Raw genomic sequence first — 26,770 nt, forward strand, 5'->3', positions numbered from 1 at the left:
CACGCTAAACACCCAGGTGCAGCCAAGCCAGCCTCAGCTCCACCAAAGGACCATTTTGGAGTGTGGGAGTCGCAGCAGAGCCGTGATTGATTCCCAGTTAAGACACTCTGGTAAGAAATGCTTTACATTATGGGCTTAAAAATGCCTTGAAATGTAAAATAACAGGATTTTAAACATGCAATTCAAAACGCAATTAATCGCGATTAACTATGGAAATTCTGCGATTAATCTCGATTTAAAAAGCCCATTTAATTTGTTTAATTTTCATCATTTTTTATTTATGATCCGCATTAGTCTCAGATAGTTTTAAGGGTCCGCTCCTATTATCAGAAAGCCAGTGAATCAGATCATAAAACGTCATAAGTCTTTTGTTGATAAGCAAAGACAGTTAGTTTAGTAATTTGAAGAAACACAATGTAGAAAAAGATATATTTGGTTTAAATAGTCCAATATGTGCTTTAAAGGACATTTTTTAATAGATATAACCTGTTATCTTTGCTCTCAGATTGCACCAGAATGATGCATTTGACTTAAATTTACTCTTAAATTTTCCTTTCTACAATTAGCATCTGAACTAGCTTCAAAGCTACTATTTCTCTGTAAAATTCTATTGCAGCTGATGTGATACGAATGACTTACAATCTGTTTGAGGATGGTGCTGCCGACACTTGGCATGCCGATGCTGAGAGGAAGTTTGTAACCGAAACCTCGCCCAAACTCCACCATCTGCAGCGGAGCAGGATCACGCACTCCTTCCAGAGCCACAACCAGCAGAGCGCTGATCCCTGCAGAAAACACATGCAGAAGACAACAGATTCATGCCTTCATGTGTCATCCATCTGCACAGGAAAAACTTCTGCCTCTCTCAGTTTTTACCAGACTGTCGAAGCCGCTCTGATTCCTGCTCCAGTGTCATCACGTCTTCATCAAGCCCGTCTGAGAAGATGACCAGCACCTGTAGGACAAGGTTGGTCACATGTTAGACTGGTGAGCACATAACAGAACTGACTTTTAACTTTTAACTGCTGCTTTGCATCATCTATTCACCTCGTTAGTCTCATAACTCTAACCACACAAAATGTGTCTGTGACTGATTAACATAATAATCGGTACAGTGGTGTCTTTTCAAACTGACCCATTTCACTTGCTAATCGTTTTCATAGTTAGCTTAATCCTGCATTGGGCCTGATTTGTGGGCGCACAAGACAATGAGAAGCAGAGTTTTAAAAGAAATCCCCTTTTTTCCTGACTTCTCACACTCTATTCGAAGGCTGTGACTATGAAATGTTTGTCAGCTGCATCTCAATCCAGAAAAGTATCATGTTTCCAAAATGTGTCTTTGGGACGACAAAAGAAAGTCTTTTTTTGTGGGTGGGCAGATTGTGTTATGGCTAAGATTCACCTTCACGCCAGCATTGGACTGGGTCCTGAACTTCTCCTCGAAGGATCTCAGCAGGTCAGTGTTGAAGGAAGTGGGCTCCGCCATATTCAACTTCATGACTTTGGTGACCGTCCCCTCACTGTAAGGCTCAAACTTGTAATCTTCCAGGGAATTACCGCTTAACACTCGAAAACCAATGTTAGGGTTAATGGGTTCGGTGCCAGTGCAGCACAGACCTTGCACAGAGGAAACGTAATGGGCAATCTCTGGGAGGAAGGTCTGGAGCTTGATGTGGTCTCTGGCCAGCTCAGAAACTCCTGCTCTTAGGGAGATATCGAAGCCGAATGCAATATCGATGCTGCACGCTGTGGCAGAGGAAAATAGGTCTTACTTTGGACAATTTACAGAGAAAGATATGGCAATGACAGAAAGTATGGGACGTAGACAGGGAGGCAAACACTATTGTTTCATTATTTAATCATCTGCCAATTATTTTGTCAACAAGTCAATTAATCATTTTGTCTATAAAAAATGAAAAAAAATGTCTCCTATAATTCCTTAAAGCTCAAGGCAATGTCTCTAAATGTCTTATTTGGGTCTATCAACAGTATTCAGTAACTATCACATATAACAGAAACCTCACAAAGATGCAATGACAAAATTATTTATTTATTAATTTTCAAAAACTATTAATTTTTAATCATTCATTTTCTAATGGTCAACTAATTGTTGCTGCCCTAAAAGACATAACAGCAGCTACAGCTACATACATAACTCACAAGGTGGGTCTGGTGGGTTAGTGGATGTGCAGATGGTGTCAACCACTTTTTGCTTGATCTTTTCCAGGCTGCCGAAGTTCTCCACGGTTAACACCCTCTTTGGAGTACCAGTCATCTGATGGAGCTGCAGATGATGGACGTCTCCGATGCCGATGGCAAAAATCTCAATTTTCAGCTGGAGCCTGAGATATTCAGCTGCATCCTCCACATCATCTTCTGATTCACCATCAGTGATTATCACTAGATTCTGGGAGATCCCAGCAGACTTACGGCTGCCTTTGGCTGCTGTGAAATATTCTTTAATGTAATTCAGGGCCAGTCCAATTTTGGTGCCTCCACCTGTTTGCAGCATTTTCATGATGTGCTCAGTCACCTCCTGTTCGGTGTAGTATTTGTTGAGATGAAACTCATTCTGGAAAGTGTCGCTGAACTGTGCAAGTCCAACATGCACTAAATCTTTGCTGACTTTGAAGTTTTGTATAAGTTCTGTCGTGAACTTCTTCATAAGGGTGTAATCAGTCGGTCCAATGCTGCCAGACTGATCGACCAGAAAGATCAGGTCCGCCTTCTGTTTTTCACAGACTGAAAAGCAAAGACAGGAAATTTGTCCACATAAGTTTAGTACCCTTCAAGTTCATTCACTTTGAATTCATGCTTTCCATACTTTTCTCCTGGCAAATTCAGGTCATCTTTGGTTCTGACCTGTCTGACTGATAATGCTGATGGCAACTTAAATTCATCATCTCACTCATATTACTTGAATAATACACTCATATTAAGAACCCAATGGAAACATGGGCAAGAGGACTTTACTAGATGATACTTGTTTATCACAGACTAGAAAAAGAATATTAGAATTTTCTAATTTGAGAAAATGGCTTGTCAAATTTGCTTAAGATTATTTTCGCTCAAATCACAGCTTTAAAAACCTGCAATTGGCATTATTATTGTGCTTTGTCTATTAATCAATCAATCACTAATTATTTATATGCAGCCAAATCGCAACAAAAGTAATCTCAAGGCACTTTACACATAGAGCAGGTCTAAACCGTACTCTTTATTATAATTACCTATTAATTATTGCAAGGAAAACTGGATATTTAGCTTGTTCGCTGATCGTGATAATCGAGAAAGTCAGCCTGGAAAGACATTTTTCAGTTGGATTTTTCCAATAACAATTGTTTTTAACTTTAACTTCCATTGACCCTGATTAAGTCGGGATGCTGGCCATGTTTGGCAAAAGTATTTGCATGGCTAAGTGAGAAAATATGGGATTTTTGTGGCTGGTTAATTAACACATTAACCCCTATAGCTAAAGTTTTGTTGTGGGTTAGCTTTGTGATGTTTTAAATCTTTATATCCTAACTTTGAACTACTGTGTCTGAAGGTGAGATTACACTTTTGTGAGTTACCTGGCTTGGTGGAGTTACAGAGGACTTCAGTAATATTCTTGTACAGAGTTTCCAGGGCGTCGAAATTGTCCACATAGAAAACTCTGGACTTGTCTTGACCAGCCATGATCTCCAACTGGGTCTTGTTGGCTCCCTCCACTCCAATACTGAAGACGGTGATCCCTTCGTCTCGCAGGGCCACAGATGGCTTAGTCAGACTGTGACGGTCAGTAGCATCACCATCTGTGATTACCATGAGAATCTGAGGCACTTGCAGTGCTGCCCGACCGCCATTTTGAGCACTGAAGAACTGTCGTGAGTATTCCAGAGCCCTGCCAGTATAGGTGTTTCCATTTGGGGACTTCAGTGCTTTTATAGCGTTTAAAACCTGTGGTTTGGAGGTATACTCCTTCAGAGTAAAAACTGATTGGGGGTTGTCGGAGTAGATAATGACCCCAAAGCGAGTCAGATCTTTGCCAACTGTGGTTTGGTTCACCATTGACTCCATGAATTTCAGCATGCTTCTAAACTTCTCCAGTGTTATGCTTGTGGAGCCGTCCACCAGGAAAATAATGTCTGCTTTTTCTGTCTTCTTACAATCTGTTGAAAATACAAGGACAAAGAGCCAATGGGGTCAGAGGAAAAGGTGACAGGAAAGTTGCATTCACGTCACAATAAATCAGTAACATCAGGGACATCTACACACTTGTTTACTATCTTTGTTTACTGTCTTATTTACATGCTCCAGCTATCTACTAACCAAACCAGAGTCAACTGGGTTTTTGTTGACAGAAGAATTACTTTTGCTATGTTGCAACAAGTAGGATTTTTGATTAACTGAATGAAAATAAATAAGAAGCTGTGTCCTTAAAAACATACAATATTTTTTTCTTTTATATGATGTTGGTCAAAGAGCTAAAGAAAAAAGAATGGGAGCCTGTGGCTTCTAAATGTTTATGCTCTATTACAGAAATATTCTTGATCCCTAATATATTTTGGGGCAGACCTGGACTCTTACCTCTTCCTGGATCACAGAGCTCCAAAGCCACCTCGCTCTCCAAGTCCTTCAGAGCATCAAAGTCCTTCTCAGAGTAGACCCTCTCTTGTGACCCACTGATCTCCAACAGCTGGGTGGTATTGGCGTCCACCACTCCAATAGCATAGATCACCACACCCTTGGCCCTCAGAGCTGCAGCGGGGCTTTTGACCTCGTCCTGGGACTCTCCGTCTGTTATCACTATTAGCGTCTGCCTCAGGTTAGGACGCCCCCCTCTAGCTATAGTGAAATACTGTGACAATGCTGTGATGGCTTCACCCGTGTCCGTGCCTCCACCTATCTGCCGCATAGCATCAATAGCATTTGACATGTCATTTTTGCTGTAGTACTGGTTGAGGGTGAACCCTACTTGTTGCACTGTGCTGTATTGCATTACACCAACGTGCACCTCATCCTGCCCGATGACGGACTTGCTAATCACAGATTTCATGAAGTTTTTCATTTTAATGTAGTCTTCTGCTTCGATGCTCCCAGAGCTATCAATCAAGAAAAGGAGGTCACCTGGTAAATCTTTGCAAGCTGTAGAGACAGAACACAGACAGGTCAGTGTGACAAGGATTCAATGTAGTTTACCCAAAAGGTATCCATATCAGCAGAATCACATAAAATGCATCACATCAATTCATCAAATTAAAAAAAAGCTGTTTTTCTTGAGCATGAAAGCTAGAAAATTGGAAGTTGACATCCATTTATGATAATGTATGTCAAGAAGCCACCATGTGTAGTCTTAGGTTGAAAACGATGGGTGAGGTTAAAGTGCTGATAATGAACGGCAACGTGACCTGGACCTTTGTTACATTGATGCCCCTCATATCATATTATCTCTCTACTATCAGCTAATCTAATTAAAGCATATAATACTTGTTGGGTTTTGACATAATTTGTTTCTGGTCGATGCATTGATCTCCTTAAGGGATCATTCAGTACATTTCAACCTGATGTATATTTTGTTATAGCTTTGTGGGTCCTGATAACTTTTATTCACAATCGTCACACAAAGACATCCAGAGACTCATACATAAACACACCATATTCACAATGGCCATATTTATGGGAAAATACACCAGGTTGAAAAAAATACTGGATACTGTATATGGTTTAACTGCCACATGCACAATATGTTCATATGCATTTTAAATTGCAGTGCAGTTTTCCTTACCATCTGTAGCACATATGTCTGTGACAATGTTATCCTTGATGGGTGTCAAGGCATCAAAATTATTGACAAAGAACATCTTCGTGGGGTCTCCGGAAATCTCCAGCAGCTCATCTCTATCTGCACTTTTCACCCCAATAGCGTAGATTTTGATGCCTTGCATCCTCAGTTTTTCTGCAGGAACCTTGACTTCATCAGCGGACTTTCCATCAGTGATGACCACCAGGTACTCTGGGACTTTGTGATCACGAGTGCTAAAGTATTTGCTCATGAATTCCAGCGCTCTTCCTGTCTCTGTCCCACCTCCTAGTTGTTTAATACCTTCCACTGCTTTCTCCAGTGCCTTAACATCTGTGTACTGATTCAGACCAATTTCCAAGTTTGGCGAATCTGCATATTTTGCAACCCCCACACGGACATGGTCTGGTCCAATACGGAAAGTATCAAGAAACTCTAAGATGAACTTCTTCATGTCATGGAAGTCAGAGGGATAAATGCTTCCTGAATGGTCAATCAGGAAGAAGATGTCTGCTTCATCTGTTTGTATGCAGCCTGGAAGGAAAAAGCAAAAATATTAAAAGTTCTTTTCCCAATTAATCAGCTGCACATTCTATTTGCATCAATTTAATAAATATCCTATACAATAAATACTCTATTAACATACTTATCAAACTTAAAATGTATTTTAACTGGGTTTATTGTTGACACACACGCAAACAAAGGTTAGAAAATATAGAAAAGCATTGGTTCAGACCTTTTTTGATGTCAGTTCTTCTTGTATTGATTGTGACTGCTTGGCGCAAGATATTATGGCAAAGACTTTTCTGCAAGCTCTGCTCCAGCGCTTTCAGTTTGTCAAAACGGTCCACAATAAACACATGCTTATGGGAGGGGTAAGATGCCATCTCTTCCAGTTCTATCTTGTTGGCATCTTTAATTCCAACTGCATAAACAGTAACACCAGCTCGACGGAGATCAGCTGCTGCTGTACTCACGTTGTCCTGAGATTTACCGTCTGTGATCACCACAGCCACCTGCTGGTAACCCTTTTTTTTCCTACTTCCATTCGCCTCAGTGAAAATCTTCTCCCGGGTGAAGTTTAGGGCTTCTCCGGTGTTCGTACCACCTCCACGGTAAGGCAGGATTTTGATGAAATTCAGCAATTCCTTCTGGTCATTGAAGGTGTTGAGGTAGACCTGTGCTGTGGCCCTGTCATTAAACGTTACGATGCCCACTCGGACCGTATTATTACTGACATTCAGGCCACTCACAATCGAATGCAGGAAATGGCGAACCAGCTGGAAGTTGGGAGTTCCGATGCTTCCAGACTCGTCAATGATGAACACAATGTCTGCCAGATTGGCTGCGTTGCAATCTACGAAAGGAATGTAGAACCATTAAGTCACAGTTTACCAATTCAGGTAGTTTTGAAGTTGAAGACCAGATTGAAATCAGGAATGCTTCATATGATTTGTAAAATTCTGCTTTGAGAGTAATTTCTTGCTGACAGATGCTGGTGTTATCTGCATGTGTACTGGTCTTAATGTAAGAACCCATACATTAACAACTGCCAGGCATCCTTTCGGGACTGTATTTCAACTATGAGGAAAATGGTAAACCCATTCATCTCAGCATTTTATTGCTTTTTCATGCCAGGATCAAACAATATGAGTTCAATAGGCATGAGGCATTGGGAGCAAAAATGAGTGTGGATGTGACACATGCTTGGGTTATTTGTAATAGTGGAAGACAAGTGATGCAGCATCTAGGACGCCTGGCATCTGCTTCCTGATCTCTTATGTACCTTTGGTAAGTTGTACTTTTTAAAAACGTTTTTAAAACTTATATTATCAGACAAAAGGAATGGGTTGACATAACAATTTAAATAATCTTGCAGGCACGTATACAGTATGTGGAGTGTTTCTCCAGTATTTTACATATCAGTGTTTATGTTTGCCTGCTGTGATCACACAGATTGTTTTCTTGCATGCAGCCCAAATTATTTAAAATAGAAATTCATTATATTTATATTTATCTTTAACACACCGCCTCCAGCTTTTGTTTCTATTGTTAGGGGTTCAACATGTAGTCTGACATGTTTCTGCCTTAGGCGATGGCAAGAATAATCACCTAAACTGACACAGTTACCATCTTTGAAAGGAAAAACATTATATTATTTAATCCTGACATTAATCTAACTGTGGTATATGTTGCATTCTACTTATCAAAGGTAAAAATTGGAAAGTAGGTAAATAACAGACTGACTGTGGATAAATGGTTGCAAAATGAAAAAAAGTTGTATTCCAGTGATTGATGATTTGAATAATAATGATAGTATAGTTCTTAAAATATTCTCACCTCTAGTCACATTGGTCACGTCTTCCACTTTTTCGAACACAGCCTTCAAGATAAGTGTAAGGTTGCTAGTATAGTCAAATGCATAAGAAGGACTGGCTACGACACGCATTTCCGACATTGATGCACCAAGGCTCACCGCCACCGCTGTCACTCCTTCTAATTTGAGCTTTCGTGACTGCTTATACACATCATCATCTGAGTTCTTTCCACTCATGACAACCAGGAATTGTCTGTAGCCTTGGTCCGCCCGACCCCCCGCCTCACTGGTGAAAAAGTTAGTCCTGGCATACTCCAATGCATTTCCCAGCTTCCGTTCTTCGTTGGTTTGCAGTCTGCGCAAGCGGAAACTCTTGGTAGCAGCCTGGGTCTCCGCTTTAGTTTTGTGGGCATTAAGAAGAAATTCAACTTTGGTATCTTTACCATACTGGGCCAAACCAATGCGGAAAGCAGAGGCAGAGATGTTCAGTTGATTGACCAGTCGGTTGAGGGTAGCCCTGATCTGCTGGAAGTTTACTGTAGTCACGCCACTGTCCACCAGGAAGAAAATATCTGCAAATCTTTCAGTCAAGGCTGAAAAAAACCAAACAAAGACAAAGACAATTAGGAACAGCAATTATATAACCCATGAGTATCTCATGATTGTCACATATTAAAACACACCTAATGTATATTATATCTTAGAAAGCATCTACTGTAGATAATTAAATGTCAATATGCAAAAAAGAGTGATCTGTGACAACCTGTAAACAGACAGGTGCGTAAGAGATAAAGTAATAAGTTTAAACAAAAAACAACTTCCCCACATCATCAACATGGTGATTGTAGCTACATTTGACATCAGACATTTCACACTTGAAATGCATGTGTTACAGTGTCAAAACGAGGCTACAGAGAGGTCGCTGCTCAGTCAAGCAGTCATTTCTGTGGAAAACATGCTTTCCCACACTAAACTTGTTTGTTCCTTGTTTCCCAAATAAAGCCTGTCTCTTAATGCTGCATATTTTGGCTGATGCTGCATAAATGTCGGTCGACCTCAAAAATTACTGGAACCAGGGCACAGCCTGAAATTATTTGCAAAAAGATATGAAATCTTTTCGAAGAATCAGAGTAAAAGGTTCATTCATTTGACAGTGAGACTTGGTACAGTAATATACTCACAAATTAACATAAAGCAAAGTACTGGAACTGCACTGCCAAAAAAAAGTAAAGGGGCTCTCCAGCTTGTGAAAACAGCTGCACAATGTCTTCTGCGGACTACACATTTATAGCAGAAAATGACATTTGTGTTTAGCAGAGAAAGCTAATTTGATGCAATATGGGAAACGTATGATCCAGTGTTTTGGACCCGTACATGGTACCAAAGAAGGTTATGTTGACCTGTGCTTTTTTGATTTTTACCTTTCTTTTTATCCCTTGCACACTCTTTATATAAGTAGGATTTTATTTAGGCTTTTTGTTGTAGTTTTCACTGTAAATATATTTCACATTTTTATTTTTGTCCATTCAAACAGATCGTGTAGCTCGCTGGCACATAGCAGTCAATTGTGTGTTGCCAACAACAACAAAACACCGCTAACTATAGTTGGAATCAGAGCTTAAATAATACACCAAAAGCTTGTTATATTATCCATTGTATCAAATCTTCATCTGAAAAGTAACTAAAGCTGTTAAATAAATATAGTGGAGTAGAAAGTACAATATTTCCCTCTGAAATGTAGAAAGTAGCATCACATGGAAAAATCAAGTACAGTAGTCAAGTAAATCTATTTAGTAGTTTTCCATCACTGCTTACCTTGTGTCTGGTCCTCCACAGAGACACACACAGTTTGCAGCAGATCATCAGTCAGCTCCTGGAGAGCCTGGAAGTTATTGATGTGGTGCATGAAGCGATGTGAAGGCTTGTTGGCAATAGACTTGAGCTGTGCTAGGTTTGCTTGTCCCACCCCGATGCCAAACACAATGACTCCATGCTGCCTCAGACGCTGGGCGGGACCATTTACATCATCTGTGGAGTCTCCATCTGTGATGACGACAGCGATCTGAGGCACCCGCTGGTTGACTCGGCTCCCGGCAGCATCGTTGAAGTACCGTGTCCGAATGAAGTCGATGGCCTTGCCTGTTTCTGTGCCTCCTGTCAGGTAGGGAAAGTTGGCCACTTGATCCAGGAGGGAATTCTTGTCCATGTGTTCATTCAGCAGGAACTCCTGGCTAGGTTCATCACTGTACTGCGCCAAACCAATCCGAACTTTGTCAGGGCCAATGTCGAGGCCTGAAATCACACTCCGCAGAAACTGTCGGACCTCCTGAAAGTTAGTGATGCCGATGCTGGAGGAACCGTCGACCAGGAAGACGATGTCGGCCACCGTGGCTTTGGCACATTCTGAACAAGAGGAAGAAGACAGTCAGCATATAGAGCAAGGGTTGTGTATATGTTGTATATGTCAACATATACACAAAAAACACTGTTTGTACCCATGAGAGGAAACAGAATCGATGTAGTTGATATTCAACATAAAATTTTGACACAGCTTTGAAAAATGGTGAATGGTATCATCTTTTAGCGTGTACGTCTTCTGTTCACAAATTTGGCAAAATAACACCTGAGAATATTATACGCTAATACAACATGGAAACAACATGAACTGCAGGATTTGGATTATCCACTTCAAGATTTTGAATTTTGAATTAATATGAGACAATTTTTCACATCACATCTTTTGAAAAGTAATATTTGGATTATCTTAATGATCACTATAAGCACCTCACTACCAACAAAACCTGAGCTATAACAGCTTTAAGCATGGTGGTATTTGTTGGAACAATAATGAAATATTAAGCTTTAAAGACTGTGTAAAGTGAATTCAGACATTTTCTTCTAAACACATTAAATAGGTCATAAATGTATTTCTAAAAAAGGTGTAAAAATTTCAACCATTTAGATTTGAATTGTGGAGCTAGACTTCACTAAACCCGCCCCTGCTGCTGTAGAGGTAGAAATACATTCAGCGCACACTAGTGTTGTGTCGTTCGCGAACGTGTCGTTCGAACGAACGAATCTTTTGAGTGAACGAAGTGAACTGAATCACTTCATGAACGGATTCGTTCCTTTCTCAGTTCAGTTCAGTTGAGCTCAGCCGCGAGCATGGCTGCCGGTCGGGAGTGGAACTGCCGCGACTCACTCACTCGTTCACTGCGAACGAATCACTCAGTGAACGACAACACTTTGACTGACTCTGAGTGATTCTGTTTCCCCTCCGCGGGGACACACACAGCGCTAATGTTAGCGGTACAGGTACTGAACGTCCCTTAGTCAGTGAGTGACTGACACAGCGCCACTTTCAGCACAGTACGTGAACGAGATTCACGTCCTCAGCATGTTGTTCAATGAATCGTTCGCGAACTGCTGAAAGTGGCGCTGTGTCAGTCACTCACTGACTCAGGGCACTGAGGGCTGAGGAGTTGATTCACGTTCAGTACATGTACTGCTAACATTAGCGCTGTGTTGCTAACATCAGTGTAGCATCATGTTATGTTACTTTACTGTGCACAGAGGACACTTTCACTGTGTAATATTTTTAGTGCATGTATAAGCAGCGCTGCGTCTCCCGCGAATGATTGTATAATATAGTCCTTGAACGCACCGTCCCTCAGTAAGTGAACGTGAACCTCAGGGCTGAATCATGAACTGAATGACGGATTATTTGGCTGTTTATCAGTTCAGGGAGTTGGAGAGCACTGAACGATTCGGTGAACGAATCTTTTGAACGAATCATTTTAATGAACGGATTCTAAAGATTCAGTACAGTAAAAAGAACTGCCGTTCCCATCACTAGCGCACACTGCTACAGTTAGCTGAGTTAGCTGCCGAGTTAGCCGCTGGGCTAGCAGCTAAGCTAGCGGCAGAAAGCTCTCAGACCTAGCGTCCATGTTTCTGGTAGGGCTGGTGACTTTGATTGACAGATGACACGTGGTAGGGGGCGGGGCTACAGCGTTTGGGAGCAGAGAAAGAGGCTGATTTTTACACAACTTTGAAGCCTAATTTCATATATTTGGCGATTTTTTTAATCATTCAAATTTGGCAGGGTGGTTAACAACACACTTTTCTGTGGTATGTCAAACTCAGAATACACATTTATTACTTATAGTTAATATGATAAGAGCAAATGCTTCAAACCAGATATTAAATGGACATAGGGTGTGATTGTTCAGTTACTAACTGTTATTGATGTTAATTCTCTTCAGTCAGATATCAAAAACAATTCATAATCGATTAGTCTGCCAGTTATTTTCTCTGACCAATCTATTCATTGTCTAGTTTCTAATCTGTAAGAAAACATTGAAAAATGGTAGTTATAATTTCCAACAACTCAAGGAGAGTAATGAAAATCTTTAATGTTTTAATTTAAAAAATATATTCCATTGACTTACATCTGTCTGTCTAGTACATTTTTGGCATTTTTTGCTTGAAAACGAGTTACTCAGTATACAAAATAGTTGCCAATTCATTTTCTGTCTATCAACTAGTCGACTAATCACTCCAGCATTCCTCGGAAGTGAGTACTACTGAAGTCAGATCACTGAATCGCCACAATCTGTGTGGAATGACACATATTACCTTCAGACAACTGCAAGAGTTGTCGTTTGACTTCGTCTACAGTTGTGCACAACGTCTGGACGATGTTCTGAGAGATTCCCTGCAGCGCTGTAAAATCTGACACACTGTAGACATGCTGACTGTGCGGCTTGTTCGCTATCTCCTTCAGCTGGGTTACATCCGCATCTTTAATACCAATTGCATACAAAACAATTCCCTTTCTCTTCAGATCCTGGGCGTGGGACTCCACGTTGTCTTGCGATTTGCCATCTGTGATCACCACAGCGATCTGCGGCACATTCTGGGCCGCCCGGCTTCCCGCGGCCTCCACGAAGTGATGTTTCAGCATGAAGTCCAAGCCTTTCCCCGTATGAGTGCCGCCTCCCATGTAAGGTAATGTCTCGATGTATTCCAGGATGTCGTCCTTGCTGTCGTAGGTGTTGAGCAGGAACTCGGTGCGTACATTGTTGCTGTACTGGACCAGCCCGATGCGAACACGATCAGGCCCGACGTCAAAGCTGTCAACCAGCGTTTGCAAAAACTGACGGATCTGGTCGAAGTTCTGGCTGCCAATGCTCCACGACCCGTCCACCAAGAAGACGATGTCAGCTACTGCCTCTTGAGTGCAGACTGAGAGGGAAGGTTGTCAAGTCACACAGACGTCTTGCTGATAAGAAGCTGCAGGGTGCTACAGTGAAAAGATCTTACCGCCCGAGCAGTTCTTGGTTCTTAGAAAGTGTGCCAGCCAGAAGTGGAGAAGGATGCTTTACGGACAGAGGTGGTTTGCAGGTGGTGCCAGCAGATAGAAATGAGCAGCTTGATATCAGATTGTGGATAATTTAAAGCGTGAAGAAAATGAAAAAAGAAAATTGTGTGGCTCACAGCTGGTGTTCATCTCCTTCAGAAAGTGTTCATAGTGCAAACAGAAGGTTGACAAAGCTGATCAAATCATACTTTTTCTTTAACTTCTGCTTCTCAAAACAAAATCATCAGTTCATCACCTCAACTCTAAACTCTTGCATTCTTGCGCCTTGCTGCACAAAACTCTCCTTAATAGTTCTCTTGAGATGTTTCACCTTAAATACTTTGGGATGTACCTACAAACACCAAATATTACTGTTCAGTGTCTTTAAAGCAGCAGTCAGGTTTTCCTCTCTGTAATCATTTCTCCTGTTCATACTGACTATTAAAAGATCTCCTTCTAATGTGCTTTCAATGTAAAGTGATGGAGACTAAATCCTCAGTGTTTCAACACAGTCATTTAAAGTAGATTATCAGCTTCTATTGAGCTTCATCAGTGTGAGTTATTATATCAAGTGATATCTGACACATTTACTGTCTTTTTAGCATCATATCTCCTCTTAGTGTTTCCTGTTGAGCTGTGGTGGAAGTATAGTAACAAAAAGACTTTGCTACTAAAAACACTGTAACGTTGAAACATAGAAGATGAAGATTTGACTCATTCAGACGCTGAAGCTTCATATTAGCTTCAGTTCAACTTTTAAATCCATGTTTCCACAGAAGGAGGACTGTGGATTTAGTCCTCCATCACTTCCATTGTTAGTGCATTATGAAGAGATCTACTTAGGTTTGAGAAACTTCTTTGAGTAAGGAAATCATATGAGAACTATTAAGGAAAATATGTTTTTATGCAAACAAATAAAAAGTAATTTAGCCCAAAGTGTTGTGAACCAATTAATGCGTCGTATCCATGTGCTCAGCAGCAAACACATTCCTGTGCAGGGTTAGTACGGATGCTCCAACAATGTTTATAATTAACATGAGTTTCAAAATACACCACACACATCTGCTATACAAGGTCCTATGTGTGTATGTGTGTGTGTGTGTGTGTGTGTGTTTGTGTGTGTGTGTGTGTGTGTGTGTGCGCATGCCTCAGATGTATACACAGATTGTATAAATTGGTTATACAGATGGAGTGGGTTGATGTAATGTTGAGGCAGGGGCACATTTACCATAATCCTTATATGTGCTGGTATGCAGGAAGTTAAGTCATAGCTGTATAATTACACCCACCTGTGCTCTGAGCAGCGTTGCCATAGAAACACGCTGCTATGATGAGGACAAGGAGAAGACCCTGCCTCCCCTCCATGCTGGAACGGCTCTCAGGTTTCTCTCTTCCTACAACACAAAGACAAAGATGACCGTAAAGACCGAGAACAAATCTGTTTCCCATCTGGAAGCCGTGCAGTCACAGCGGGGTGGGGTGGGGTGGGGGGGTCATGTTACGTTTACACACATTTAAAGTTTGCACAAGTAGTAGACAAAACATCACAACATTGTATGGTGAAAGAATAATATTTTGTCGTTTAACACTGGGAGCTGGAGAATCTTTAATTACTTATTTATTCATTGACAATATCTGGATATGAGAGTGGATATAATTAAATATATTAAATTACTGCATTACAGTAAAATTATGTAATTTCTGAACTTACCAAACTGTTCTAGTTGTTCTATTATTTACCGTTTACCAGAAGGGTGGAGGGGAAGAAGGAAGGAAAAATTAAAGAAAGAGGGAAGAAAGAAGGAACAGTCAAAAGAGACAGGGTCAATTTGACCCGGTAGGATGACAAAAGGGTTAAGGGTGCTTAGATCACATTTAGAGAAGCTTGAGCACCTCTAAAAAGGGTCTAAAACCCATATGTATGTATCCATACCGGTCAGCCTTACCATAAAGTACTTTTACACAAACATATTTTGAAAATATAAATCGCTTCGTCACACAGCATTTTATTTTGAAAGGCTCGGCAGAAGCTCGGTGGCTGCTGCTGAATATTTTGAAGTAGAAACAGTAATACAGTCAAAGTGGAAGTTTTAACACAAAGTCTCAGTTTAATGTACACAGAGAATAAGACACTGCATTGTTTCATATTTGAAAACCTGGACAAACAAACTATACACTGTAAAATCTCTTTAGTAATCTATTTATTAACTTAAATTGACAAGTGAAAACCTTCACATTTAGATTTAAATGAAAGAACATAATTAGTTTTTGTTATCTTGATTAAATATATTTAGTTGTGTAAACTTCTACATTAGTTTGGTTGATTTGATAATTGAACTTATTTGGTGAATCAACCCTTTAAAGCAGGGGTGTCAAACATGCGGCCCGCGGGCCAGATACGGCCCCCCGAGGGGTGCGATCCGGCCCACTTGCCATCCAGTGCTCTTTTCCTTCCTTCCTTCCTTTCTTCCATCTGTCCTTCCTTCCATCTGTCCTTCCTTCTTTTCTTCCTTCTGTCCTTCCATCCATTTGTCCTTCCTTCCTTTCTTCCTTCTGTCCTTCCTTCCATCTGTCCTTCCTTCCTTTCTTCCTTCTGTCCTTCCTTCCATCTGTCCTTCCTTCCTTTCTTCCTTCTGTCCTTCCTTCCATCTGTCCTTCCTTCTTTTCTTCCTTCTGTCCTTCCATCCATCTGTCCTTCCTTCCTTTCTTCCTTCTGTCCTTCCTTCCATCTGTCCTTCCTTCCTTTGCCTATCTTTCCTTCTTTCCCTTCTTATTTCCTTCCTTCTTTCCTTCCATCTTTTTAATGATCTGGCCCACATGAGATCAAATTGGTCTGTATGTGGCCCTTGAATGAAAATGAGTTTGACACACATGCTTTAAAGCGTAAAAACGTTAAAAACAAAACTAGAACTTATCTCTTTTCTGTATATTTTATTTTCACCCCTTGTTTATTTATTTCTTTATTTATAAATATATTTATGTACATATATATATTTATATTTGTACATGTATGAACATATGTATTGTTGTTGATAATCTCTCTTTGTTTGTATAGTTTGATGAATAAACCAATGAGAAAAAAAATAAACAGCTGTTCATTCTGCAATCTTGGTTGCTAAGGCGGTTGCTAAGGCGGTTGCTAAGGTGTTTCCACTCTCATATCCCAGATGTGATTATTCAGCTCCAACATGTACAGATGTGATTTGAGAAGCTGAACATTTGGAGTAAAGAAGGTTTAAAAGGTAACAGATCATCCTGCTTCTGTTAAAGCAGGGATGTCAAACATGAGGCCCGTGGACCAGAACCGGCCCACTGAGGGGCCCAGTCAGGCCCACTTCCTTCCTGTCCCTGTCTTTTCCTTCCTTCCTTCCTTCCTTCCTTCCTTCTTTTCTTTCCTTCCTTCCTTCTTTCCTGTCTTTTCCTTCCTTCCTTCCTTCCTTCCTTCCTGTCTTTTCCTTCCTTCCTTCCTTTCTTCTTTTCCTTCCTTCTTTCTTTCCTTCCTTCCTTGCATCTTTCCTTCCTTCCTTCCTTCCATTTTTCCTTCCTTCTTTCCATCCTTTCAACTTCCTTCCTTTCCTTCCTTCCCTCCTTCCTTCCTTCCTTCCTTTCTTCTTTCCTTCCTTCCTTCCTATCCTCCCTTCTTTCCATCCTTCCTTCCTTCTTTTCCTTCCTTCCATTTTTCTTTCCTTCCTTCCTTCCTTCCTTCCTTCCTTCGATCTTTCCTTTCTTCCTTCCTTTCTTCCTTCCTTCCTTCCTTCATTCCTTCCTTCGACCACTGAGGAAATGACCCACAAAGAGAGTCGATATGAATCTGTGGATGACAACACAGATTTAAACTTTCCTCCCAATGATTTCAAAACGTTGACGGTCAGGATCTGGCAGCGTTGTGGCATTTGAGGGGTGAGGAGTGTGTAACGTGGGCGTCTTTGGCAGTATCGGTGTAATAATTCATGAGCTCATCTACTCAGAGTGACAGAGTGAAACCGCAACTGCAGCTCTGGGATTGTAAGCAGTAATAAGAAATACATAAATAAATAAAATGTCAAAATCACTGCAGAGCGATAAATCGATAAACATCACCATGCGCACAGCTTAGAGCCTTCCTTCCTTCCTTCCTTCCTTCCTTCCTTCCTTCCTCCTTTTCCTTCCTTCCTTCCTTCTTTCCTTCCTTCCTTCCTTCCTTCCCTCCTTCCTTCTTCCTTTTCCTTCTTTCCTTCCTTCCTCCCTTCCTTCCTTCCTTCCTTCCTTCCGCCTTTTCCTTCCTTCCTTCCTCCCTTCCTTCCTTCCTTCCTTCCTTCCTTCCTCCCTTACTTCCCTCCTTATTCCTTTTCCTTCTTTCTTTCTTTCCTTCCTTCCTCCTTTTCCTACCTTCCTTCCTTCCTTCCTTCCGTCCTTCCGTCCTTCCGTCCCTCCTTCTTTTCTCTTCCTTCTTCCGTCTTGTCTTGGACAAGACCAAGACAAGACAAGACAAGACCGAGAACAAGACAAGACCGAGACTGATACAAGACCAAGATCAAGACCAAGACCAAGACCAAGACCAATACAAGACCAAGACCAAGACCGAAACAAGACCAAGACCAAGACCAAGACAAGACTGAGTAAAAATGCCCTCGATTCCGAGACAAGACCAAGACCGATCACGAGTACTACAACACTACCAGAGCTTCTAAAAACTGAAAAATAATATTCATAATCTTCAGAGATGGAGTAATTAGTTGTAGCAGTGGATGAAAATGAAGCCTTGAATGTTGATGCTCTGGACTCCTGATCTTTAATCAAGTCTGACTCAACCTGAAACAACTCTGTGTCTGTTTAACATCAACGAGGAGGCGTGATGGTCTGGACCTGGTTTCTCTGGTTTCTCTGGTGACTAAACTAAAGATTTATTATTAAAGTGTTTTTTTTTCTTCTCAAAAACACATGAAAATATAAAGAACTCAATAAATAAATAGAAAATAACCAACACGATGATAAACAGACCAAATTAGAAAGGGGGGGGGGGGGGGGGGGGGGGGGGGGGAGACCCAACATGGCTCAATGAGAACCAGACCGAACTGAAGCCAACCAGAAACATATGAGGGCCGATGGAGGTCTATAAAAAGGCTTACATTAGGAGCCAATTGGAAACAGTCCAAATATCCAGCAAATCTGGCGGATTGGGGGAAGATGATACCAGAGGCGGGTTAGGGGGGCGCGGTCACCTTTTGGATGGATGGATGGATGAAAGGCAGAGATTTGAGGAAGGAAGAGGTTAAAAAAAGAAGAGGAATGAGGAAGGAGGAGATCAGGAATGTAACTGGGGGCAAAGTCACGCAGAGCTTCATGTGTTATCAACAGGATCCTGCAGTTTATTCTGTATTTAGCATAAAAAACCTACGACTCGTTCTAGTTAAAAGCCTTGAAGAGCATTTGAAAGAAAAAGGAGTGGATGAGCTTCTTGGCTGTAGTATCGATATTTGAATGAAATGGCCCAATTATTTAGTTTATTAATTTAGTTACTAGTTTAGTTTTACTGAGTTTAACAAGTGATGAAGTAGTCTTAGTCTTAGTTTGAGTGTTTCAGGCATTAGGAGGAAAAAATGAAAAGAAAACTAAAACTAAGACGATTAGTTTAGTTTAGTTTAGTTTTATTTTGAAGGCATTGACTAGTTTTAATTTAGTTTTATTTTGAAGGCATTGACTACAACTAAGATGATTTTATCTGCTGTTCACTTTAGTTAGTGTCACGGGGTGCGCAGCTTTGCTCCATACTTATTCTTCTTCTTCCACCAAATTTCGGCGCGTAACTCCTCCTGCAGCTTTGAGAAAACTCCGACAATATAGACATCAAAATGTGCGGCTCAATCGGGAAAGAGGTGCTATGACTTATGATGTTGAAATTCCAATTTTTCCAAAGTTATTCCCAAAAAAACGGGAGATTTCTCCATTGGAAATGAATGGGAAGTTTTTGAAAACTCCCCCTTCATTTTTCAGTCACCTAGTTCGCTCATACTTGCACGTAGAAATGTGATTCAAACTTTAAAACAGAGGAAAACTTGTCCTCTCTCGAAAAACACCAAACTGTTCTTACAAAACATGTAAACTTTTCAAACTATGAGCAGTCAAACGAGGAGTGGAAATCACTTTTTCTTCAAAGTTAGAGTGGAAGCGGCAGTTAGCTTGAGTGCGAGAAGCAGTAAAAAATAACCTTGATTTTTATTTTTAACTCAAGCTCACGGCCAAACCGTAAAAAGGAGACAAATAATTTTATGTCAAAATGTAGACATAGGTGTTGGGATTCATAAAATGTGACGTTGACAGGCGGGGTCTGCATAAAATTTAAACGGGGGGGGGGGGGGGGCCGAGACCAGCAGCAATACCTGTCTCGCTCCCCATTGATCCTAATGTCATTGTCTTTTAAAAAAAAAAAGAATCTCACTCTGACTTTACACTGAGCTTACTCGCTCATTTTAAGGAATATCTGAATAAAATAAACACTGTCAGAATCTGCCGGCTTCTGTGTCTCTCACGGTGTTTTCAGTTTTTGGACAGGAGTTACGGTTTTCTCACAGTTTGAAATTGTTCGGGACCTTGTCAGAAGCCAAATTCTTCAGAATTTTGAGAATATTTTCCAAGCAGATTCTCAAATCGCCGTAGCAACCGTAGGGCCTTAGCTGACCTTAGCAACCGTAGGGCCTTAGCAACCTGTCGCTGGGCAGAAACTGAGCTACTTTTTTGTGATTGGCTGATTCCTGTCTGTCTGTTTTGCCAGTTAACTGAGCTAGCGGCCGAGCTAGTATTGATACTCTCTATATATACATCTACCGTTACACTTGATACTGACCAGTAAGATGTACTTAATACTGCCACAGTAAAAGTTACTTAGTGTTATATGATCAGGGTGACTTTTGAACACTGGAAATAAATTGCGTATTTGTCCCGGCAGCAGCCCCGTGGCACTCAAAATTTCGCTGGAATTTTCTAGTTTTAGTTAGTGTTACTTTGATCATTGTAGCTTTTAATTAGTTTGAGTTTTAGTGAACTATAATAACCCTACATGGTTCCTACATCAAGTTGATGATGAATTAAAGTAAAGCATTTGAGTTTGATTGTGTAGAGAATGTGTTTTCAGAGAAGTCTCTCCTTTAATGAGTTTAACACTTTGATTCAATTTTGTTAAACTAAAAGATTCCATGATTTCTCCCATTGTTTATCAGTTCTTTGTTTTAATTTCAGAGATATTTAACTGTGCACATTTCAATACAAACTGATTTCACACATTCAGCTTCAGAAGACACTCTGCATGTTTGTTTCATTCTCGTGTGCAGAACAAATGAAGAAATGCAGATGGTCAAACACAAGGAAAGAATCCTCATCTGCCTCCGTCCTCATGTTGTATGCCGCTCTGCTCTGTGACAGAAACATTGTGCCAAAACTTCATAACTCTCTCAATGTGCCGATGTCTCCTCTCAGCTTTGGGAGAACCCTGCGGCTCCGGCAGCCAAAGAAATCTAAACCATTTCTGCTTCACAAGTGTGAGAGGAGAGAAGGCCGTCCCGTCTGCAGCATCTGGCTCTGCTTACTGTCTGATGGTTCCATTTCCTGCGATCTGTGGCGGCGGACACTGTCTGCCCACATCACAGGTCACATGAACGCAAGTATTTTAAATGTCATGTAAATGAGCTGGAAGATGCCGCTTGCTGTGCCACCAGAGCTGAGTCCTGCTGTTTTAAACCTCCCGTTGTCCTCGAGTCAGGGAAGGGAGGAAGGAAGGTAGGAAGGAAGGTAGGAGGGAGAGAAGGAAGGGAGGAAGGAGGGAAGGAAGGGAGGAAGGAAGGAAAAGAGGGAGGGAGGAAGGTAGGAGGGAGAGAAGGAAGGGAGGAAGGAGGGAAGGAAAGACGGACAGAAGGAAGGAAAGACGGACAGAAGGAAGGAGGGAAAGGAAGGAAGGAGGGAAGGAAAGAAGGACAGAAGGGAGGAAGGAAAAGAAAGAAGGAAGGAGGGAAGGAAAGAAGGACAGAAAAGAGGGAAGGAAAGAAGGACAGAAGGGAGGAAGGAAAGGAAGGAGGGAAGGAAAGAAGGATAGAAGGGAGGAAGGAAAAGAAAGAAGGAAGGAGGGAAGGTAAGAAGGAAGGAAGGAAAGAAGGAACAGTCAAAACAGTTTGACCCGGGAAGACAACAGGAAGGTTAAACCACATCATCACCATAAAGGCTCTACTTTTTGTTTACTTCCTTTCTTTTTCTTCTTCTTCTTCTTCTTCATCCTTCCTGAACTCCAGCTCGTTCCGTCATATAAAGACAGAAAAGAGCCACATAGCTTGATAACCTTGTGTGACACAGCAATGTGTGTCCAATTAGAGACGACGAACAATCACTAACAGACAAATGTCTCATAAAAACAAGTTGCAAGTCTGCAGACATGAAACCAATCTAGTGGCTCAAACCACAGAAGGACAGAAAGAAGGAGGGAACCACAGCACATGGTGAGACACACAGATGTTTTAACCCTCCTGTTGTCCTCCAGGACAACATTTAATTGTTTTTAATGGTCTTATATGTTCTTATGGCTCAGGGATTGCTGTCTAAATGTTGTTATATCGTTGTCTGATCCTTAATATAATGACTATAAACCAGGCGGGGAGCTCCGGTCCTCTGAAATGAGGCCAACGCAGAAGTAACTTAGAGCTGCATTCTATCAAAAGGCCACCAGGGGGCGACCATCTCTATACAAGTCAATGGAGAATTCACCAACTTCTCACTTGATTTCTAACCTCAGAAAATGTTTTCAAAATGCGTTTTCAAAATGTGTTCTATACAAGTCACTGGAGAATTCACCAACTTCTCACTTGATTTCTAACCTCAGAAAACGTTTTCAAAATGTGTTTATGGTCTCAATCGCTAGTTTAAAGCCTTCTTCAATGCAGTATGATGTTCATTTGGGACATTTTGGCATTTTGACGATAAAGCAGGGTATGCATTAGGGCGGGGCTACGTCCTGATTGACAGGTTGATTGACCAATGTCCTCGAGATCCAGCCCTTGTAACCATAGCAACCTCCCTGCTCCGCCCATGACCCCGCCTCATGCCCATACAAGTAGAATCCGTGTTTTTTTTCCCCGCATGCACCTGAAATTTTCAAGTTGGCGCTGCCTAGATTCGAAACTATTGGCTTCCAAACAGCAGTCCACAAACCAATGGGTGACGTCACAGATGGACAAGTTTAGCAGGAGCAGCAACTCAAAGTCTTCCAACCTGAACTAAAACAATCTCTCTTAAGATGAAATGTCAAAATGTTCTGGTCGTTATGGATGTTTTTGGTCTTATATGAAAACAAATAAACATTGTATCAGAACATGGACAGAGTCTGAACGATGACCCACTGTTCATTTCATTTATACTGTTGTCTGTTTAATAGAAAACTGAATATATTGGGGTTTTGTACTGTTGGTCGATTTGGGATGTGGGCAATGATAAATACTATTGTTCAATACTTACTTCTATTTTATAAACAAAATGATGATGTAATCATAAAAATAATGGTTAGTTGCAGCTCTGAAGGAATGCAGCAAACACAGAGTCATTATTTGCATGCTAGGGATGGAAATCACAAGACTGGAGGAAAAACCAAGACGAGCCACCTCCCTTTGTCTAAAAGTCTAGCAGCGAAACATTTCACTGTTTCTGTGTCTGACTTTATCCAAAAGCATCTTATGATAGACTCGAGAAATAATAAGTAATCAGCCTGTTCCTGCACTACGACACATAATTCATCATCATTTTACTGAAACATGATCCTCCAGTCTGCTGCATGGACAGAAAGAAAGAGAGTTGGACGCAAATGTTTTGAGTTTCTGACTTTTCAGCACGTAATGACAAAAGAATTCAAACTGAGCTGTGATTCTTCTCCAAGGTGCCTGGGATTAAAGCTTAAAGAGGGTGACCTGAAATTAATCTGCTCCTCCTCCTCAAGGCCTCAGAGTGAAAGCAAGGCATTCAAAGTGACGATAACCAGCACTATACAGTATATATATGTATATATATGTGTGTATAGTGTGTGAAACATGTGTAACGTGCATGCATGTGGCTGCCCTGTTTAAAGCCGGCGTTTAATCACTCGCCAAAACGTTGAGGCCTCTGGGAGGAAATGGGTCTCAGTCTAATGTGAAGCATGTGAAGGAAATCACAGCAGAGCTCCAGTGTCAGGTTGATTGAGAGGAAGGTTTCTGCATCGTTTACCCATCTGGCTGTATTTACATGGATCTGCACATATTTACTTGGTCAGAGTTAGAGTGGCTCTCTCTGGCTCCGCTGTATAGATGGAAGGTCCATGTTAAAGAGTGAGGGGCCTCTTTGTTTAGGAACAGCCCTCCAAAGTGAAGTTTAGATTACAGGAATGACCACAGAGTGTTGGGGAATTTAAGGATTTCCTCTCACTGATACACTGATGATATTAAAGTCCAGATGATTGGCTGAAGACCAGGATGTGTTCTCTGAGGATGATTCAGACTTATGCTTCCTTTAAGAAGCTTGGACAGGAAAGTCTTCTTCCAAGTTTTCTAACTTTCTGGAGTCGACAGTACAAAACACAAATGCTGCAGCTTTTTCTCCAACCAATGAACATGCAGTTAGCTGAAAGATTAATTCTGACAGCAGTCATGTAGCTTCATCCTGAGATACACTGCAGAGCTGACGTGGATCATCTGCATCTGTTCAGCACGGCTTGCCAGGACAGTTTGGACTCCCAGAAACTCAACTGAATTTTAAAATTTGCTGAGACAATTGTGAAGATGCAGCTGCTAAACCAGTAGAGTCAACTCTTACATTTAATGTCTGAACAAAACAAGTTTAAAATCTGTTTAATCTCAGAGAGAGAGACTGACAAATAAAACTAAACATGACTTTACCTTTCTGTTTCCCACAGCTGCCTCTTATAAAAGGATGCTGTTTTATTATTTTATCATTTATAGAGATGATCTTGTCAAAAGCGTTACCAGAAAGTCACATAATCACTGATCTTCTCACATCTGGCTGTTTTATAAATCTGTTTGTTGCAGGATGAACGCACTGTTTCACATCCAAACACGCGTCCGACTGACTCCACATCAGGTCCTATTTGGCTGCAACTCATGTAAATCCGATGAACTGCAGCTCATTTGCATTTGTAGTTTTAATAAATACCTGCCTAATTGGAAAATTGTGGCAACGCTAGATTTTTGCACTCCTGATGATAATTTGCGACAGACTTATAAAAACCCCCCACAGTGTCTCCAACAATGTGGAAAAAAGGCTGCTGCTGTTGTTCATTAGCTTCTTATGTTCTAATATTTTTCATTCTTCAAGTATTGTCATGCGTGTAAGCGAGGAGAGCTTCGTGGTTCACTCAAGGCTTCTCTGCCACAGAGCTGCATGGGAGGAAAAATAAGAAGGACAACTGATTTTGGGAGTGTGAAAGTCAGCAAAGAAAGTAATTTGACGAGAGGTCGAAGCTCGTCGGTTGAGTCTTTCTTTCTTTGTCCTCAGTGCTGGAATGTCTAATGGGTGAAACCAAGACGAACCAGCTGACTGGCAGAGCTGCATTGAGATGAAACTTGGCCTCTCGACCCTTTAAAGGAGCAGTACAGTAAATCAAGGTTTTACTCCCCCGTGAACACAACGTCACATGTTTGGATGTTTTTTTGTGTTGATGCTGATCAGTAACATTCCCACTGAGACACCACAAGACACAACACATAATTAACACTGGAAAATATTTATCCTCTTCAGGGAATGTTTGTCTTTAATGGTTTCTACAGGATTTGTTAAAGAGTCTCCTGGTGTACTTCTTGATTTCTAAGAAGAAACATATTTTGGGTTTTTTTTGTCATTTTTTGCAACGCATACACAGTTATGATGTTGGATGTTAAACAAATCTTGAGGAATCTTTGGAAGGTGTGTCCAACGTTTAGACTAGTGTCCCTGCAGGTCAAAGGTCAGGACTTTAACCTGCTCCGCACACTTTGGCTTGTCACGCATGCCCATACAGTACATGGCTGTTGGTTCTGTAGCTTCTATTGCTAAGGTGGTTGCTAAGGCGGTTGCTAAGGTGTTTCCACTCTCAACTTTTGATAATACTTTTGGGCTTTTACTTCAGTTGGAGTATTTTTATATTGTTTCATTGGTGCTTTTACTAAAGTAAAGGATGTGAGAACTTCTTCCAACACTCTTGGTTTTAATCAACATCACAAATTAAAAAAAACCAAAACTACAATTGTTAAATGAAACCTATCTTCTACAAGCTGAGTACATTTAGAGGTTTCAGGGTTGAGAGAGGGGGGGGGGGGGGGCAGAGAGAGAGAGACAGAGAGACAGAGAGAAAGACAGAGAGAGAGAGACAGAGAGAGAGAGACAGAGAGAGAGAGAGAGAGAGGGAGGAGTGGTGTCTCTTTTAAAGGGTTTCAGGGATTACCTGTCCTATTCAGTAAGCTTGAAGCGAGCGCTCTAAAAGATTACAGCATGATAAAAATTTCACAAACCTCCTTTAACAATTAAAACGTATCTAATAAGACAACGAGCGTCGGAGCTTCCAGCTGCTTCCAGCTGCTTCCACAGTGTTTGTCATCAGCTGTCGGCTCTTTAAATTCTTCACAGACCCACCAAGAGGCAAATCAGCCCCGGAGGCTCACCAACACACCAATTAGGACTGACCCTGGATGAGGCAGCGATTACTCCCACCTCGACAGCTAGACACACATCTTGAACGCACATGTTCCAACAGTCGTGAGCTTTGTCTCTCTGGCTCCTGCTCTGTAAGGGAAGGAATCTGATCGCCACTGATTGCAGTCATGTGTGTGTGAAGAGCCGACATGTTGGAGGGACACTGCTGTCAAACATGTTTCACCATCACCATCATCTTTAAAATCAAGTAAATAAGAGATTAAAGTTGATTCTAAACTGATTATCACCGAATGCTGTTTGTGTAGATTGGAACGGTCCAGTCGATAATGGATCTCCCAAAGTCCGAAAGTCTTTTCTGTGACATCACACTTGATTCCTCAGCTGAAGGGCCAAGCACCTCCACTGTGACTCAACATTCAACAACAGCAACAACATATTCATGAGTATTAGTCAGCAGGACACAGTTATATTTACAGTATGTGGTGTACTTTTAGTCTGGATTGTCTCTCCTTGTTTGGACTTAATTCCAATGAGGAGGTTAGGGTTAGTCTTAATGCTACAACATACTCTATTATTTTACAGTCAATCCACATAGATTGGTTTTGATTGGCAGCTGTTTAAATCACATAAATCTGATGCTATTATACGTTCTAACTTATTAACAGCGTCTATATTT

General features: G+C 41.1%; 1 protein-coding gene across 1 annotated transcript in view; it reads right to left on the reverse strand.

Annotated features, from left to right (window-relative positions):
• Positions 1-26,770, reverse strand: part of col6a4a (collagen, type VI, alpha 4a) — a 72,510-nt gene that overhangs the window by 39,150 nt on the left and 6,590 nt on the right. Inside the window, exons 2-13 of the mRNA XM_053327359.1 lie at positions 14,751-14,855; positions 12,738-13,346; positions 9,915-10,502; positions 8,123-8,692; positions 6,519-7,139; positions 5,768-6,316; positions 4,570-5,127; positions 3,573-4,151; positions 2,161-2,742; positions 1,403-1,746; positions 877-955; positions 640-785 (exon numbers count right to left, since the gene is read on the reverse strand). Coding sequence (XP_053183334.1) covers positions 640-785; positions 877-955; positions 1,403-1,746; positions 2,161-2,742; positions 3,573-4,151; positions 4,570-5,127; positions 5,768-6,316; positions 6,519-7,139; positions 8,123-8,692; positions 9,915-10,502; positions 12,738-13,346; positions 14,751-14,826 — 5,301 coding nt within the window. The 5' untranslated portion in view covers positions 14,827-14,855. The remainder of the gene's footprint in view (positions 1-639; positions 786-876; positions 956-1,402; positions 1,747-2,160; positions 2,743-3,572; positions 4,152-4,569; positions 5,128-5,767; positions 6,317-6,518; positions 7,140-8,122; positions 8,693-9,914; positions 10,503-12,737; positions 13,347-14,750; positions 14,856-26,770) is intronic.

The sequence above is a fragment of the Scomber japonicus genome, chromosome 10, assembly GCF_027409825.1.
Source record: "Scomber japonicus isolate fScoJap1 chromosome 10, fScoJap1.pri, whole genome shotgun sequence".
NCBI lineage: Eukaryota > Metazoa > Chordata > Actinopteri > Scombriformes > Scombridae > Scomber > Scomber japonicus.